The 19,739-nt window shown below is 40.6% G+C and overlaps 1 protein-coding gene across 5 annotated transcripts in view; it reads right to left on the minus strand.

The window, feature by feature from the left end:
- The window catches only part of Gpm6b (glycoprotein M6B), a 45,044-nt gene extending 34,620 nt beyond the window's left edge, over positions 1–10,424 (minus strand). Inside the window, exons 1-2 of one of the 5 annotated variants that reach the window (XM_015488041.2) lie at positions 9,985–10,424; positions 1,408–1,527 (exon numbers count right to left, since the gene is read on the minus strand). In XM_015488041.2, the coding sequence (XP_015343527.1) occupies positions 1,408–1,527; positions 9,985–10,045 (181 nt within the window). In that variant the 5' untranslated portion in view covers positions 10,046–10,424. The remainder of the gene's footprint in view (positions 1–1,407; positions 1,528–9,984) is intronic. The other 4 variants (XM_015488042.2, XM_048796410.1, XM_048796409.1 and 1 more) reach the window with 4 other exon arrangements.
- Positions 10,425–19,739: the final 9,315 nt, after the last annotated feature.

Consider the following 19,739-nt stretch of genomic DNA (forward strand, 5'->3'; position numbering starts at 1 on the left):
TTTAAAATCAAGATTCCAGAACCCTTTCTTTTTTCTTTTCTTTTCCTACTGGACTGGGGATTGAATCCAGGGGCTCGTAACCATTGAGCCACATCCCCAGCCCCTTTTATTTTTTGAGACCAGGCCTCTCTAAGTTGCTGAGGCTTGCCTCAAACTTGTAATCCTCCTGCCTCAGTCTCTCCAGTTGCTGGGATTACAGGCATGCACCACCATATCTGGTACCCCCTACATTCTTTAAAAGATCTATGAGAATGGATGCCTGATCCATTTCTGCTCACCTTTTCTAACCAGCGTTGCACAGATACACACAGAACTGGTACCTAACAGATCCAAGGCAGAAAGTCAGATTTCATGGCCATTAACCTGACACCACAATCTAGGTCTTGAAGAAAAAAAGATGGTTTTATGAAATAAAGGGTTTTATGACTTTGCCATTCAATAGGTATCTTCCACTGTATCTCAGGATTGCTCCTTCCAGAGCTGTACTTGCTAAGCTGCCATTTCTGATTTATTCCTAACAAAGCAAGCAGCCATTTGGGAGAGATGACATTATGGGTGACACAAAAATCACAGCAATACTTTAAGCCTGCTGTTGTGTTTATCTGACCCGCCAGCAGCCCTTTATGTCACATCCGACATACTTTGAACTACAGTTCTATGTTAGCTAAATCATTGAGTTTTCACCACCTGAGCTGAACATTGCCACATGTAAACTTTGGGAATACAAAAGGGTAGATGCCCATATTGGTCAGCATTCTCCCTTCCCCGAGATCCCCAAATCCAATCATGGATTTTATCCAGACCCAGTACCTAGTGGTTTGAGACACCAGTGCTCTTCAAGAGCAAGGAAAATGGAAACTGAATTCAAGGGACCTACCTGGTGGGAGTTGAACACACACTGATCCAATCCTAATTTCACATGCTTGGATTTCTCTTTCTCAAAAACATTGACCAATGTTAAAAGAGGGTGACACAAAACAGCCAGGTTGAAGAGATATTGGGGGCATGCTCAGAACTCCTACATCCAAGGCTCCTTGTCTGCCCTGGTCCTGTTCCAGGCCCAGTGGTGGACATATATGGTCCCCCTTCCCCATTATTGGTTCAGACATCCAAAATTTTATGTTAGCCCCAAGGCCTATCTTACTGTACACTGTTCCCTTAGAGAAGAAGAGGTGGGGTGAGGAAAGAGGGAGAGAAAATAGAGAAAGATGGGGTGGAATGGAAAGGGGGAGAGAAAATGAAAGATGATTAAAAAATTTTTAAAGGGCCAATTCCACCCATGCCCATGTCAACAAATTAATGCATCAAGCAAAACATAAAATATCACGAAACTGAAAGAGCTATTACAAATCATAGTAAAGAGAACAGTTGACTTGCTATTAGAATTCACCCCAAGGCTGTATTTACCTGGACTGCTCAAGGGGCTAGCCCTGTCCCCCATGGTTGGCACAGGATGGTACTGGTGGTTCTTTGAGCCTGGGTACATCCAGTGGTACCTGCCAATTTCCATTTCAGCTCTGCTGTTCACTGCCAATTTCAGGTGGCAAAGAGTCAGTGTCTCTATCTCCAGCAAAGATTCTATATCAGCATTTTTATTTATTCTTTTACCATATACTTCAAGGAAATGGGAGCTTAAATATATGCTATTGAAATGTAATCCTTCAGTATCAGTTCAACAACTCTGCATGATACATTTAAGAATGTTGGAGTCGCTTCCTTCGTCTTTTAATTTCAATTTATACAGATCACCAAAATCTCCTTTCCTTTGTTCATGTCTCCACCTCCTCCCTCCAACCCACCCCTCAAAATGCTCATTTGGAAAAGACACTATTTATAGTTAAAATTTGGCTTTGCACAATTTTTCTTTCTGTTTTATTTCCTTTTCAGACCAAAAGAGCACTATAATTTTTGCCAGCTGCATAAGCAAAGGTGAACATAGGTTCACTCTCTATAATTGTCCCCAGTTTCAGTCCTAAAAATCTGACACATAACCCAGTAGCCTGCTGAATCTTGGATAAAATATCTATCCTCCACTGACATTTGTGGTATTCTGTGTCACCTCTCCTTCAGCTCAGAATATCAGAGTCTAGAATATTCTACATTAAATCCCATTTCAATGATTTCTCAGTATGAAGAAAGGGCTGCAGGTCTGGGGCTCAAGTCAGAGCTTACTCAGGTGTTGACAACTGGCCTCCAAAGGACTTAGGTCTCTGTCAATATGACTGTTTCCCACTTTTTAGGGAATGGAGAAGAAAATACCTACCAATTTGCCTGGCATAGAAGAAGCTTCTGGTAACAGTTGAATTATAATCTTGAAATCTCTAACAAACTAAGGTCACCATGGCCAGTTTATGTCTGAAAATTCTATAAACTGGATAAGGGGTTATGTCCTCTGGGTATCACAAATATTTAGAGATTTTAAAAAAATGCTTCTGGCACTGATGTGGGCAATGATTCCATCAGAAGAGCAGTTTTAATGCTCCATTTGGCACCTTAGATGGCTGCCGATAAAGACCCAGTAAATATCCACATTGGGAGGCAAAGCAGCAAACACCCTGACAGGGTACACTGAAAATCTGACAGTGCCTGCATGGAATCCCAACTCCACGCTCCTCTCTCTCTGAAAACTCTTAAGAATTTTCAGATTGGGAAGCAAAGACTTACTTTTCTAGGTGACACTTTAGAGAGACCCTTTTTGACTTCAAAGTAAGATAAAAATGCTTTGTCTAAAAGGAGAAATAAAAGAGACTTGAATAAGATCAGAACTGCACAACAAAACTTTTTGGCTACTGCTGTTTCTGTTATCAGTGCTGAGGGTGACAGCTATAATTTATAAAGTGTTTATGATGTGCTAGTTGTCATATTAATGAGCACATGGTGCCTGTTCCATTATCCATCACAACTACCTTATGAAATTGTTATTCTGTCTTGATAAATGAAGAAGGGAGGGAGACAAAAAGGTAAAGATCATTTGGCCAGTGGGTGGAGGAGCCTGGGTGTGCACCTGGGCGATCAGCCTCCAGAGGCGCACTTTAAAAAACCACTGCAACCTCCTCCTGAGCCTGTGCATTTGCGGCTGTTCTATACTTTTTCCAGAGGCAGCAGTGTTTTTCTGAGGTCCATGCTGAGGTGAGCTGTGCTATGCCTCCTAAAGAAATGGCCCTGGTCCTCAGCTACTGATGTTAATTCAGGTTTATAAAAGCTCATAATCCTCAGCCTTCAAGAAGATTCTCAAAGGTGCTATGTTCTCTGCAGCAAAGAACTCTTGAGGCTAGAAAGAACCAGAAGGTCAAGTCACCTCATCGAACAATCTAATTTCCTCTTAGCAAAGTGGCTGTGAGCCCTTCATGTTGGTCCCCCAAACAAGAGGATTCTAAGTACCTTAGTCACTTTTAATGTGAAATTTTTCATCCTTCTTTTTGGGGGGGGGAGTGGGTGCTGGGGATGGAACCCAGGGCCCATGCATGCTAGGAAGTGCTCTATTTCTGATTTACACTCCCAGCCCCTCATCTTCCTTTTTCAGATTTCATCTTTGCACACCCAGCATACAGTAGGTGCCTAATAACTATTAGCTGAATGAATATTTAGTTGGAAGTAAGGAAACACACTGGGAGCCCATGGACCCAGAATGGCCCTCCATGTTCCCTACCCTGTAGACTTCTACTCTAGCCAGGCCATGCAATTCAGAGGATCTGTCCCTGTCCTGCCCTCATCTCTCTATATGGATGGGGAAGTCTGCAGACATTTGGTGAATCAGTCACTAGCTGCTGGGCAACATCAATGAAAAACCATGGATTTCCTAACACCAGTGTGTCTTCTGGCAGCCACGCCTGAGGTACTTAATTCATCATTCAAACATAACTACCCCAGCAGATGCACAAATGGGATCAGCAACTGCATAGATGTTTTCCCATTCCCTGAACTGATACTTCTGGAGAGGTCTTATTACAACAGCAAATCTTTAAATAGTAAAGAAAAGAAAAATCACTTGGATTTTACATTTTAGAAATAAACTTTTTGGTTTTTTGGTGCTGGGGATTGAACCCAGGGCCTTGTGCATGTGAGGCAAGCACTCTATCAACTAAGCTATATTCCCCAGCCCCAGAGATAAACTTAGTATAAAATAAACTTGAGATAAAATTGAGACATTAAATATAAGGCTATCTGTAAATTTTCAGAGAGCACAATATATATTTGAATACTGAGGACAGGGTCCAAACACCTAGAAGCAAAAAGCCTGATTGCAAAAAGCCTCAGCTCCAGGGGTATATCAAAACACCCTGTTCATTCCAGGCATCTGGTAAGAATGAGGAAATGGTTTAGGCCTTATGGAGGAAACACTGCAAAATGTCCCCCTTTGAGATCAGAAGATGGGGATGTGGTGAGTGCTAGTGGTTTATGTAGACACACAACTGTGAGTGGTCATCACCAAAGTTGGGCATGACATGAACAATGGGAAACTAAAGAAAAGAAAGCAAAACAGTGCTGCATTCCTTTTTTTTCCCTGTTTATTATGTTAGAAGCAATTAAGTGACAATCACTAAGCTGCCTAGAGAGAAAATATTCACTGATCATTCAAAGCTATATTTATCATCCTTCATTTTTAGCTATTAGCTAAAATATTAAAAGAAAGCCATAACAATACAATAGAATATAGAATATAGTAATGGTTGGCAAATGATGGCTATCTGGGTTTTTGTTTTTTGGTGCTGGGGATTGCACCCAGGGTCTTGTGCATGCAAGGCAAGCACTCTTCCAACTGAGCTATATCCCCAGCTGGCTGTTTTTATAAAAAAAGTTTTATTGGAACAAAATTGCAATCATTTGTTTTCATATTATGATTGCTTTCATGCTACAATGGCAGATTTCAACAGGTGTGACAAAGACCTGTGGTCTGCAAAACTGTAAGTATTTGCTACCTGGTCCTTTACATTTCGAAAAAAGTGTGACTTGTGATGCCAAATATAGCATAGTAAGACTTAATTATATAAATCAGTTAATATAACTAATAAAGTCAGCCTATAAAATATGATATTACTTTATTTTCTCCTATTACACACTCTCCAAAGACAAATATCACTGGGCTGGTTAAGAATCAAAATTTTCTATGCCACTGTTGTCTTCTATTTTATTTGCCACCAATCCAACAAAATTATGGAACCTGAGATTATACTACTTTTTTTTTTGGTAATGGGGATTGAACCCAGGAGTGCTTAACCCCTGGGCCACATTCCTAGCCCTTTTTTATTTTGAGTCAGGGTCTCCTTAAGTTCCTGAGGCTGCCCTTGAACTTGTCAGCCTCCTGCCTTAGCCTCCCAAATTGCCGGGATTACAGGTGTATGTCACCATGCCCAGCTGAAATTGTACCACTCTTAATGATAGTGCCTAAAATGAGTTAGTACACTTTCACTCCTCTAACAAATGCTGAGAGGACAGGGGATAACATTTCAAAGGAGAACACAATGAAGTGAATAAATGAATAAACAAATGAGGAGCAACAAAGCACATTTGCAAAACTGGAATTGTAGCTTCCCTCTCTTAAAAGTCAATGTGCATCCTGTTCTTTCTTCATCCCATAGCCAGTCCTACTCCTGGCCAAACATCTCATGTGTGTGTATGTTAGTGTGCACGGGTGTGCATGTATGTGTGGGTGTGTGCACATGCATGCATTTGGTCCAAGGGAGAAAAAAGGAGGGGAGTATCTTTGGAACAATCCAACACCAGTCATGGGAAGGGGAAGCTTACATCATGCAGACACGGGCTATTTTGCATGTTCTCAAATATAGCAAGACTAAATATTTTATTAAGATCATTTACCTTAAATTGACTTGTACTTCCAAGTGACAAAGAAACATAATCTTAAAATGTACGATCTTAATTTGGGTTGACACTCAGTTCCAAGGAAGACAAAAGGTAAGTTTCCAGAAATAGACCAGAACTCTTTTCTAATGAATTAGCATGACCAAGTCTTGTAAAGTATGCTTATGGAACTGATAATGTAAAAAGTGGCAGATGTACCAAATGGCTCTTTGAGATCTTTCTCCACATTTAAATTTTCTTAAAAAAAAAAAAAAAAAGAAGAAGAAGAATCAAATGACACCATATCATACCTACCACATGTGTCTCACACCATCTGGCCAGGCACTTTTCTCTATAGCCTATTCCCCAGACACCATCTCTTCAGATGTCCACCTTGGCAAATTCTTAGAGAAAAAGTGCATCTAAAACTTTCTCCGTACCACATTCATAAATACAAGTTAAAAAATGTCAATAAAAATGCATAACTCATCGATCATTAAGAATATTGTGACATGTTAAATGTACCCCCTGGTTTTCAGTATACAAGTCATATGTTCTAAAAGAGTGCTTTTCCTCCTAAACAAAAAAAGGAGAGTCAAAAGTATACATTTTTTTTAAATTTTAAAAACATGTAGAAAATCATATCTACTTGATCAAAAAAGATGGAAATGGATCTGTTAATTTTACAAACAAGTCAATTTGAATTCATTTCTTATTCTTGACTATATCCTGCAATTTATTTTAAATTAAACATTATTTCCAATTTACTACATTTTTCTTTCTATGTGGTTAGGAACTTAATTTGATGCCTAGATTCTGGATTTTATTTCAGCAACGATTCATAGGAACTGAACTAGCCTGACTATAATTATTTCAGTAGAATCCAATTTCCTATATGTCATAAAAATAACCTTCATCACAGCTACTCAGATTTTTTTTTCATATAATAGAGCATACAGAGTTGTTATGATTCAATTGTTTTTCTACCCAGTGATTACATGCTCCCAGCAATTTCAGATGCATCTGTTTTCACAAATGAATTGACATCAAGTAATACTCCACTGAAATAAATGGAAACCTAACTCTCCATCTTTTTATTATTGGATCCCGTGATCTATTTCCTTTGATTCTGTCTTATTCATTTCCTCCACTTATTTCATTTGCAGTGAATCTGCTTACTCAATCAATCCTCACACTTTGATTTAATTTAATGCTCTCAATTTAAAAACCGTCATTTGTAACAATTTGGCATTTTACCAATGCATCTGAGAAAGCCTGCTACTTGCTTTCCTTAAAAATTCCTGAATATATACTAAACACTCTTTGTGAATTTTGGTCATCCAGTAGCATTCTGTGAGCAAAGCTATGAGACCATTTCAAAAACACAAATGCTTTTCTTTTGTGGAGCCTTGGATTATTTTTGTCTAAAATAGGAACAAAGCCATTCTGATTTAGTTTTTAAATAAACAGCTCTCTCTGTGGGAGTTTGTGAATCACAATAGCTGGGATGTGTTCTCCTGCCCAGGAAAGGACAACTAGAAAAGCTAAGGTCAATTTAGAAATCTAAGTTTAATTTACATTCTTAATAGCATAATAATTATCCAAAGCTATTAATTCACAAGCTACTGGGTAGGGCAATAATACCTCAAATTAAGAGATGGGCTTTGCCCCTGTCACCTACAATTGAAAACGTGTGTGTGTGTGTGTGTGTGTGTGTTGGGAGGGGTAATATCAGCATGAAAAACTGCATGAAGTGACAAAATGTATAGAATTAAACTCAGAATAAGAATCCTTTCTGAAAGCCTTAAAAGAAAAGTGCAGAGAGGGAGGGTCTATCAGTTCCAGAATTATATAATGCCCTCTATAAGTAATGATGTCAAATTTTTAAATGTTCATATCAATGAAATAAGCATTTGTTTTATAAACTTAAAAATAAATCTGTAATACTCAAGTGACAAGTACACATGACCATCGGTGGCTATTATTTTATGTGGGTCTTAATGACAATGGACAAGCAAATTGAGGAACTAGGAAGATACTTGTATGAGTTTGACTTTGTGGAGCTAACATGGGAACTTGTTCATCTAAATGGAGATCACTAGATAAGCCAGTCTCCAGATGAAGCACAATTCTTTTTGCTCCAGATCAGTAAAAATAAATTTCCTGGCCTGTATTCTTATTTAAGTATGTTTCATACATGTGATGCTATCTTTTGGTCGTTTGGTGCTAATGAATTATTGAACAAACAATTCATGTTTATAAATTTTGGTAATTTTAAAAGCTCCTCCACAATGATCTTTCCACTTCTAATTTTGCCTGTAAATCCACAGCTAATGCATTTTCACATGCAGTTTGTCAGGGATGCAGTGGCAATCTGTAGACCTGTTATTAATATTTAATTGACATAAAATAGCAATCCGTGAGACTAAATTATGAAATTCACAATTATTTAGAAAGGATTTTGTATCAGTTATATGTCCTTTGCTTGCTTTTGAAAAAAAAAAGCAAAACATTTTATATCTGCCACGAGAGACCATCATATTAATAAAAAAAAAAAAGTACACATGAAACAAAATCACTTGCTTTAGAAAAAATGCTATAAACAGTGATAGAATTCCTCAGGATGATGCTGTTAGGATCTTATACCTCTCAAACATGCAATCATGTCTCTTATAATGGAAATGAATCTTTAAACTTTTATCTCACTTCCTCAGCGTGAGAAATATTCAAGAGTTTTTCTTATCACTATTCAGTCATTAAAGTAGATTAGAGAAAAGGAAAAAAAAAAGAGGCACATATAAGAGAAGACAGGGTGGGTTTTTGTTGGAGGGAGGTCGGTCTGACACAAGGATCGAACCAAACTAACAACTTTAAAATTAGATTGGTATTTGCTTAAAGCCACTGGATTATATTCTTGCATGGTTAAAATGGCAAATTTTATGTTATGTGTATTATCATACTTTAAGAAATTTATTTTTAAAATGAAATTGGTCTGTTCAGGATAAAAATGTTAATGTGCACAGAAGAAATTCTGCATAAAAACAAGCTGCCTTTACCCCAACATGCTAAGTGGAATTACATATAGTCACCAGTTTTTGTAGGTTTAAAATGGTTGACCATCAGGAATTTCATATGGTTCAACCTATATAGGCATAAGAAAAACATAGTTGTGCCCCTATTCTGGAGAATTACTACAGTTTAGTGACTGTCATTGAGCGCAAGGGCCGTTGAGCGAAATAACCTTAGCATGGTAGCTTTTAACATCAGAGCCACTGCGGATATAGAACATGTTTTTGTGCAATTATGACAGTCCATGACTTTGAGTGAGGGAGATCACTTACAATGCAGTGAGATGCCTTAAAATGCAGTGAGATGCCATTAACCTAACAGGGGCTGAGCTGATTCCATGGGGCATCAAACTTGACATCAGTCATTATTTAGGAAAAGAGATTAATTTCAGCTTCTATTTTCTGTCATTTTCATACTGCAACAATACTGATTTCTCAAAAAGCTATTCTGGATATCAAAATTGTGACATGGTCTAAGATTTCCTTCAGGGAACAGGACCTTTCATCAATTTTCCTCCCTCAAATCTTTAAGTCATAAGTAGCAAAAGACCCCTTCTGTTCTATCAGTACTAGGCAACAGAGCTATGCCCTCTCGGAAGCTCTAACTGTAAATGATCATTACGGGCCATAGTTGGGGCTTGATACACAGAAAGAGCAATCACACTAGAATAAGTAAATGAAGGTATGTCTAAATCACTACTATATTAGTGGAACCAAAGTGTAATTAGCATGCATGCCCCTCCAGTTCCGTCTTGGCACTGGCAGAGAACAACACATTCCGTGTCCCTGAAATATAACATGCACAACGTAAAAGCTAAATTGTGATTAATTACATTAATAAAAAGACAGTTTCCCATATTCAACTCCCCTTGGTGACAAACTATGGACATCCTTCTATGAAATAGCACATTCCATAGGAAGATGTGCAACAGGAATGGACTAAAGAGAGGCTGCTCTCTTCATCTAACATCAGCCCACAGGAAAACACCACCCTGCAAACAAGATCATGCCATAGGGATTGTTTCAGAGCCATTTAAGAGACAAAACCCGGCTAACCCCTTTTCAAGCACCCTCAGTGAAAAGCTTTAAAACCGGCTATTGTCGGAGCACTGGGTACCTTTTCTCTCTTGGCTTTGTTCAGTATTTTCCTCGGCTGCAGTTTCCATGGCTGGCTTCATACCATCCACCAAAAATGCTTTTCCCTGCTCCCCCCAACACACACTTTTTTTTCCTCCTCTTCCTTTTCTTTGGACTCCCCTCCGTCTCTTATTTACACCCGCCTGATTGAAAGGCTCTGTTCTTCACTACAGTAGATTACAGTCCCTTCCAAGATGCAAAAGTCTTGTCAGCGTCAATTTCGCTCTGCCTACTGGTCCATAAAGACAGCTGCCAAGGAACAGGCAGCCATACGTCACCGAGGATCCCAGTTATAAAACAACCATTCTGCACCCGCGACTGTGCCTCCGCTCTGTGTGGCTCCCAGGGGAAGGACCTGCTCCCCCACAGCTCTTCCTCCTTGCTGTCTTAAGATCGCTCCCTCCCCTTCTTCTTGCCAACTGCACCCAATGAATACTAATTAATTCTCCCAGGAAAGAACAGATTTGTGACATCAGAGGAAGGGATGTGGAAGAGAAAGAAAAGAGCCCCCTCCCACCACGTGACTTAGTTGGTCGGCCACAATATATGCAGTCTTAGGAGAATGCGCGTCTTCCCAGAACCACCAGGCTTTTTTCCCATGCCACCCCTTTCTGGTGCATCACAGTTTTATTTATTTCATTTATCCCCAAGCCCTGGGAAATCATATTCAAAGGACGTGCTGATAGTCTCTATTTGCTTTTTAAATACTTCTTTTTCACAGAATCTCTAGATAGACAGGCTGATTTAAAAAAAAAATAATGCACACACATGTGCGTACACACACACACACACACATATATAAGACTGAAAGAAAATGTACGCAAGAGAGAAGAAAACCCAAACGTGGATTTAGCAATAGCAATGTAGCAATCTGGTATTAGAATTCACTCCTTTGTCTATAGTTAATATATGTGACAGTAAAGCAAACTAAACTCAAGTCAAAATTTATAAAAAGGTAAACTTTCCTTATTTAAAAACAAACATAATATGTTATAAGTATATCTAGCCGACATTTTGGTGGTTTCTTGACATGAAAATTCATTTTTTAAATTGGATGTGATTATTTCCATATGGTGATTTATTCATTAGAACTCCTCACTCAAAATCAAAACGGCATTTTCAAAAGCATTCTAAATATTTGGCATAAAGGCTATTGTACCAATAGTGGGGTTTTTTGTTTGTTTGTTGATACTGGGGATTGAATCCAGATGTTCTTTATACATCCCCAGCCCTTTTTATTTTTTCATTTTGAGACAGGGTCTCGCTACACTGTTGAAGTTGGCCTCAAACTTGTGATCCTCCTGCCTCAGCCTCTGAAGTTATTGGGATTACAGATGTGGGCTAAGGCACCTGGTTCTGCCCCATTTTAAAAATGCATTTGGCTGGCCCACCTACCGTCTTTATCCCTATTAAAAACTTTAACTCAACTCAAATACAAAGATGACCACTGATAACTACAGGGTGAAGGATTCCCTGAGCAAAAAGAATCTGTTAGCTGACTGGGCTCAACACCCATCTTGGGAACATATATGAAACAGGTTGGAGACTCCCTCTCCTAAAACGCTCTCCCAAATTTTGAAGCTTTATTGTTTAACACCTTTAAAAAATGTGCAAGATCTTGAATCCAAATCCTTTAACAACCTGATCTTTGAATACTTTGGTTTTAGATAATCCCCAAACCTTCTTATATTCAATACCTCTGTCTTGTTAAATAAGAGAAGATTTTGAAAACCAGTTAAGCCTGTTTGGATACTAATTTTACATCTCACTTTTCACTTTAACCATTGTCCTAGAAGACCACACCCACAATCAACTATTCCCTTCAGTATGGCCCCAGCCAATTTTGTCTTCTGGTGAGGGGAGTGAGACACACAGCAGCCTAAAGCTGCAGACTTTAGATAAAAAAAAGATTCCTTTGTGATTAAAAAAGAAAGAAAGAAAAAAACAAAAAAACAAAACAAAACAAAACAAAAAAAACCTCTGATGTGTCTTAATGGGAAAGTTTAAATCATGTCTTGCAAAGAACACGTAGGCCCATTCAGACAAAAAGGTGACAGGTGCTGGTATGTGACAGGCTTGTTCCCTTCAGTATTTAAAATGAAAATTAAAACCAAAGTAAATTTCAATTTGGCACAAAAGAGGAGAATTGTGATTAGCTATGCTATTGGTTTTTCTTTAAAATGTCTAACAAAGTCATTCAATTCTGGAACTGGCAGAGTAGAATAATTTTTTTGGCCATCACTTTAGAGTATTTTAAATCCCTGGGCTCAAATGATCCTCCTGCCTCCACCTCCCCAATAGCCGGGGCCCCAGATTCAGGATACTGCACACTGTTGGGAATATTATTTTAATAATGATACAAGTGTAAAGGCACAATAGAAAAGATATTCTTATTTTAAAAACAACTTAGTTCTGTATCATAGTGACAGAAATCAAAGATATTAGACAAAATATTCACAAACCCTCCAGTAGATGCCTTCGGATACTTCACTCTGAAAAACTGTAGGTAAATGAACAATTCACCACTCTGACCTTATTTACAACTTCATCACTGTCATTAGGACAATGATGTATGACAATTCTAGAAAGTACCATTGTACCACTTCATAAGCAGCCTCAAATGTCTCACTGATGTTTATGATAATCCATTTGAATCAGTAAAGAAGAAAAATTGTCAACAACATTGAAAATGGAGTACATGTTTATGGTATTTTTGAGGTATGCATCCATCTTTGGCCAGAAAAGCCAGATATACAGAACAAATAGGAGGGGAAATATCTCTCAGAGCTGAAAATATTTCTTTGAGTCCCATACTAAAAGACAGCAAGAATACTTCTGAAAAATCAAAGGATGAGAAAGATTAACACTAAATGGATATATTAGATTCAACCCAAGGCTAATGGGACACATAGAACTCTCCTAAGCCAAGGTGATCCTACCTGCTACAAGTGCTGTGGTATCACTACAGTGACAAATGAGCAGAGGAGGATTCATAAAGTACCTACTGAATGCTAAAAATCAAGAAGCCATTCTGTGCTATATAACTGACTGTTCAGCCAACAGAACTCAAGTTGCACAATGATCTTCCTACAGATTATTCCAGCCACATAGCTAACAAAGATTTTTTTCAAATGCCCATTTTCTTTCCAGCTGGATGGTGCATGCCTATAATCCCAGCGATTTGGGAAGCTGAGGCAGGAGGATCATAAGTTCAAGGCCAGCCTTAGATACTTGACAAAGCCCGAAGCAAATTAGCAAGACCCTGTCTCAAAATAAAAAATGTTTAAAAAGGGGGGGACTGGAGATGTGGTTCAGTGGTAAAGTGCCCCCGAGTTCAAGCCCCAGTACTAGGGAAAAAAGGGAATGCTTATTTTTATTTATTTATTTAATTTTTTTTTACAACTTTCTAAATCATATTTTAGGTTCCTTATGTCCTCAGAATGACTCCTCAGTGAATAATCACTCATCACCAAGAAAGCATGTTTTAAAATTCCTTCTGGCTACTAATTCCTCTGCAATTTTCCTGTTTCATGGAACATTTGTATAATGTGAAATATGCTCTGGCATAATCCTTCCTCATTGTCCCTCCAAGGAAATCAATACCCAGAGCCACTTAACAAAAATTTCTTTTTAAGATAATTTAAAATTCATTCAAGTGGCTCTTCACATTACTTCCCATGATAAAATCCAAGATATGTTCTAGTAATAAATATCTGGGCCTTCTATTTAGTGAGAACAAAATTAAAATATAGCAAGAATTCTTATGTAGTACATTTAAGGGAGAAAACATACTTCATGTAAAGTAGAAATAGCTAAAATGATAATCTGTGTTGTTTAAAAGGTCACATGATTTTTTTAAAAAACTAAAACATACAGAATAGAGCCAGAAAGTCCGTATATGTTCACCTAGAATTGCATCCTTGCATAACTAGATTTTCCCAAAGCTTTATCAATTTGGCAAAGCCTTTGTCCTCCATTAGCCGAATTAAATTTCTAATTTTTCATCTAATGTGGGTCTTTGAAAAAAGCCTTCTGACTCCTTCCTGTTCTTATTCTCTGTCCTGATGCCCTTCCTCCTGTATATTGCTATACTTTCCTTTACACAAAGTGACACCACATACAGCTAACAGCTGACATGACAAATCAAACCAAATGATGTATATGAACACTCTGGTTGTCACGCTCCGGAAGTATAAGCCATCCTCATTACTGTTCTTTTTAATGGTAGAGGTGGTTCCCAGGCAGGCCACTGTCGCAAAGCTGGCTAATGTCAATAGCTATGAGCGCATGAAAAGCCTCTTTCAGGCCAGTTTCTTCCCAATCTAATTGACTGTTTATTTAATGACAGACAGTGCCTCATTAGGAGCTACGAAAACAGCGACTGCCCAGTTTGGCAAAAGCCAACTTGAGGTGTGATAAGCCTCCTTCTCCTAGGGGGGGAGAAACAAATTAATTTCCAAAAGAAAAGCAAGAGAATAAATTGGGCAGGAGCAGACTGAGGCTTCACGGACGGAAACAGTTATGGCCAGAAAGTTTCAATATACCGAGCTGAAGAATGAGCACAGCACAGGTGGCCTGTGGCTGGAGGAGGCCTGACATTTTCACTAGTGCAGACACATGTTTCTTTATGTATGTGTGTGTGGTGGGGGAAGTCCTGGGGATTTAACCCAGGGATGGTTTACCACTGAGCCACATCCCCAGCCCTTTTCATTTTTTATTTAGAGACACGGTCTCACTAAGTTGCTGAGGATGGCCTTGAACTTGCAATTCTCCTGCCTCAGCCTCCCAAGTCGATGGGATTATAAGCGTGCGCTACATCACCCAGCTCGGTGTGGACACATCTGTCTCAAAAGTCAGTGTTGTTGCTTCCTTCCTGTCTATTATATCAAGCTTGTTCAATGTCAGCACCAGTGACAGTTGGGGCTGGTTCTTTCTTTGCTAAGGGGACTGTCCTGGATATAGTGGGTGTTTTTAGGAACATCCCTGGCCTCTACTCACTAGATGCTAGTATCACTACCCCAGTTTCTGAAAATGTTGCCAAACACTGCCAAATGTCTGGGTAAAATCACCACCAGTTGAGAATGACTGCCTTAAATCTCTCTTTTTTCTTCCCTACATTTTCTTTGACTATTGTGGAATCCTCCCAGTCTGTGGTCCTCAAGCCTTTACTGTACCCCACAATCATCTGCAAAGTCTGGGCAATGCTGATGCCAGGGCCCCACATCCAAAGATTCTGATTTGACAGGCATGTGGTGGGCACAAGGACTTCAAGATCTTCCTAGGTGATACCAATTGCTGTAGGTGACAGGCACTCACAAAACATGTGCTGTAGTGACAGAGACACACTCAGAGACTTTAGGAAAATTATATAAGAGGGCAGTTTGATGGATGGATAAGAGACCAAAGAGGCCAGAGTCAGGGTAACTGCTCTTGACTGAGGATGAAGTGGAGACTCTACCCCCAGCTGGGGCAGAAATGAAACACCAAGCATTAAGGCGAGGTGGATTCAGGGTTGTTCCCCAGACTTTCAGCTTGGATCCCTAAAAGGATAATGAGTGCCACAGGGAACATAAGATTCAGTGATGTTCGGGTTTCCTAGGGTTGATGTGACAAAGTAGCCTAAATTTGATGACTTTAAATAACAGATGTAGCCGGGCGTGGTGGTGTAGGCCTGTAATCCCTGCAGCTCAGGAGGCTGAGGCAGGAGGATCGCAAGTTCAAAGTCAGCCTCAGCAACTTAGTGAGGCCCTAAGCAACTCAGCGAAACCCTGTCTCTAAATAAAATATTAAAAAAGGCTGGGATGTGGCTTAGTGGTTAAGAGCCCCTGGGTGCAGTCCCTGGAACCAAAAAAACAAACAAACAAACAAATAACAGAAATTATTCTCTTACAGTTCTGGAAGTCCAAAACCAACATGGGGGCAGAGGCATGTTTTTTCTGATGGCACCTCAGGGAGGATCCTCCCTTACATCTTCCAGTTTCGGGGCACAGTCAGCAATCCTGCACAGTCTTTGGTTTATAGATACATCACTCCAACCTCTGCCTGTGGCATCGTCTGCTTTTCCCCTTGTGTGTCTCTGTGAGTCTTCTCATAAGGACACCAGTCATATTGGACTAGGCCCTACCTAACCAGATATGGCCTCATCTCATCTTGATTAAGTCTACAGAGACCCTTTCCAAATAAGGGCACATTCAGAGGCTCTGGAGGTGAGGATTTCAACATATTTGGGGTGGGGAGTGGGGGACACAATTCAGCCCACACCAGGTGGGGAAAAAGAGAAAGACTATCACATTTGGAAGCTAGAAGCCACGTGGGCCATGGCTGTGCAGCTGCTCCATCTGGGCCGAGTTTGGAAATGAAGACTTGGGTGTTATCAGCAGAAAGAAACCAGCTATCGTGGGAGCAGGTGTGAAGCCAAGGGAAAAGGTGCTGAGAAGAAAACCTTGCAGGTGTCACCTAATTTAGGGGGAAGAACCACCCTCAAAGGATGTAGAGGATGTTGGAGAAGATCCAGGAGAGGGCCCTGTCACAGAGGAGGAGGGAATTTTAAGAAGGAGGGGGTGTTCCACAGTCAAGGCAGCCAGAAGGCGAGGACTTGGCAAAGACCACTGAAATGGAAAATTCCAATTTGCTTGCCAGCATCAGCACTGAGACTGGAATGGAAACCAATTTATAGAGGGGCTACGAAAGGGCTGGGAAGTGAAGAAGAGGAAGCAAGGGCGGCCCACTTTCTAAAGAAATGTGGGAGTGAGAAGGCAAGGGAAAGATGCAGGCAGATAAAGGAAGAAGCCAGTCAAGAAAAGTCCCCCAAATGTTCTATGCTGAAAAGGTGGCAGTGATTGAAAGAAAGATTTAAGATGCGAGTGGGGGTGGATAAATGATGAGTTGAGATCACAGGAGAGGCAGACGGCCAGCAGCGGGTGGCAGGAGGGGATACTTCCCCCTCTGAAATGAAAATGGAAAGAGAAAATGGAAAAGGAAAATCTATTTGGACTCCAACATTTGAAAAATTACACCTTAGAAGAGGTGGTGATGGGCAGGTTAAAAGCATAACCTGTCCTGCGCAGAGAAGGATGCTCTTATTACTTGGTTGGGACTACATCACAGTCAAAGAGAGAGGGATTATCAACCCCATTTTTAAGGGTGACATATGGGAATATGATGCTTGCTCTGGTGTTTTCTTTTTTGGAGGGAGGCATTCTGGGGTTTGAACCCAGGAATGGCATACCACTCAGCTACATCCCCACCCTTTTATTTTGAGACAGGGTCTAAGTTGCAGAGGCTAGCCTTGAACTTTTTGATCCTCCTGCCTTAGCCTCCTAAATCACTGGGTATTTTAGTTAGTTTTTCATTGCTGCAACCAAAAGACCTGACATAAACAATTTTAGAGGAGTAAAAGTGTATTTGGGGCTCATGGTCTCAGAGGTCTCAGACCACGATGTTCGACTCTGGGCCTGAGGTGAGGCAGAACATCATGGTGGAAGGCCATAGGGGAGGTCAGTAGCTCAGAGTATGGCACCAGAAAACAGAGGCAGCTCCACTCCAGGGAACAAAATATATACCCCAAAGGCACACTCCCAGTGACCCACCTCTTCCAGCCATACTCTATCTGCCTACAGTTACCACCCAGTTATCCATCAGTGCATTAATCCACTAATTCGGTTAAAACTCTCATAACTCAATCATTTCACTTCTAAACTTTCTTGCATTGTGTCACACATGAGCTTTTGGAGGACATCTCACATCTAAACCACACACTGGGACTAGGTATGCGTCACCACCACACCTGACTATGTTCTTTATTTTACTTAGTAAGGTAGACAGCTTGCCCTGAGTCTGGGTTGCTTGGGGACTTAAATGAGGTAGAATTTTCAGGGGATCAGAGACCCCAGGGGATGAGCAAGACAATGCCCTTCCTCTACGTGTCATCATATTGGGAATGAACCCTAACATGACAGAACCAGACTCAAACAAAACCAGAGAAATGAGGACCAGATGATTTTTTTTTTAAGTGGTTTCGATAAAGAAAGGAAGTTTCCATTCCTTTCTGCGTACACAAGGCATAGGTCAGGAGACAGACAGCTCATCTACCGACAATAATCTTCCTGATTAATTATCACAGCCCATGGGGAACTCAGATTCTCTCATTAAGAGTAGAACACCATCAATAAGCTCTTCCTGCCAAGGCTCCCAATTAAGTCGTTTTCCCAGCATGCACCAGGTTGATATGAACAAGGGCAGGTCTTCCAAACCTCTCTTTGTTAGCTTTGAACCACAGCTACTGGGATCTGACTCATGCCTCCAGAGTGGTTTGTCACCAAAAACCACAGAGCCTGGAGTGTTCTCCTACCCAGAGTTGATATCTTACGTACAAAGTTGGGGGAAACTGAGGTGCTCTGCTGGGGACTCCCCTTATGTCACCTGCCCAAAACCTCACTTATAGTGCCTTCCCAGCCTCAACTTTCCTCCCGAGGCACAGCCCTAAGCCCGTCTCCTTTAGCGAGGCTCCTAGGGGAACTCCACTCTTGTGTCTTCATAGTGGTCTAAGTCCCCTGTGTCTCTCCATGATCAATGTCACCTTCTGTAAATGTCATCTCTTTCCACTGGAAAGACACCTGGATCCCACTCAGGTTGGAGAAAGCAACTTGGACCAACCCTAACCTTCAACAGTGTGCCCTCAAGGCCTGCTTTGCCAAAGGAAGACAGATGTTTTCAAATTCAAGGGTAAATCACAAGATGTCCCTGCTGTAAAACCTCAGAAGTTGAAAAATGATGGGATATGACTAGCAGGGTAGGACTAAAGATGGAGTGATCTCTTTACGACCCTTAAAGATCCCTTTAAGAATTCAGGGCACATCAAGAAAACTCCTTGTTGCCGCTACGCCATTGAAGCTGGCTCCCTGCCCTGTACATGCAGAGGCTGCCGTCATCTTTCCCTGAAAGAGTCAAGTCAAGGTACAAATTGGCCGGGCACAGTGGCCTGTAATCCCAGTGGCTTCAGAGACTGAGACAAAAGGATCAAGAGTTCAAAGCCAGCCTTAGCAAAAGTGAGGTACTAAGCAACTCAGTGAGACCCTGTCTCTAAATAAAATACAAAATAGGGCTGGGGATGGCTCAGTGGTCCAGGGCCCCTGAGTTCAATCCCTGGTACCAAAAAAAAAAAAAAAAAAAAAAAAGTACAGATTAACGAGTTTCTCTCTGTTGGGCTGCTGGGGAAGGTGTTCTCTCTGGCAGGCCCTGGATCCCTCTGACTGTGGTCGCTTCACATTGATCTGAGCAATGGAAAGGCCAGTTGTATTTTCCCAAACCTTATACATATACCTCCACAACTGCCACCAAGTCACAAGGAAACTAAATGCCAGCAAGGGATCAAGCAAAGGTGCTGGCTAGATGTGTGGCCCAGTGACTGGGTTCAGTGCTGTCTCCAGAGGACTCACAGAACCAGATGTGAGATATGACAGTAGCTCTTTAAGTGGAATAGAGGCCAATGGGCAGGGGCTGAGAGTGCCTTCTGCATCAGAATGTTGTGGAACTTCACCCAATATTCTTTCATATTGTTGCCTCCATGACAGTACTGAGAGATGAGCCTCATTATCCCCCTTGTATGAATGGAAAAACCAAGAGAGAGTCCAAGGAACCTGGCCAAGGTCATGTAGCTGGTCAAAGTCAGAGCTGAACCTTGACCACTGGATGCTAAAGCTGGGAACTTAAGAGTCATGAAACCACCGTACAGGA

This window comes from Marmota marmota, unplaced genomic scaffold (genome assembly GCF_001458135.2).
Source record: "Marmota marmota marmota unplaced genomic scaffold, marMar, whole genome shotgun sequence".
NCBI classification, from domain to species: domain Eukaryota; kingdom Metazoa; phylum Chordata; class Mammalia; order Rodentia; family Sciuridae; genus Marmota; species Marmota marmota.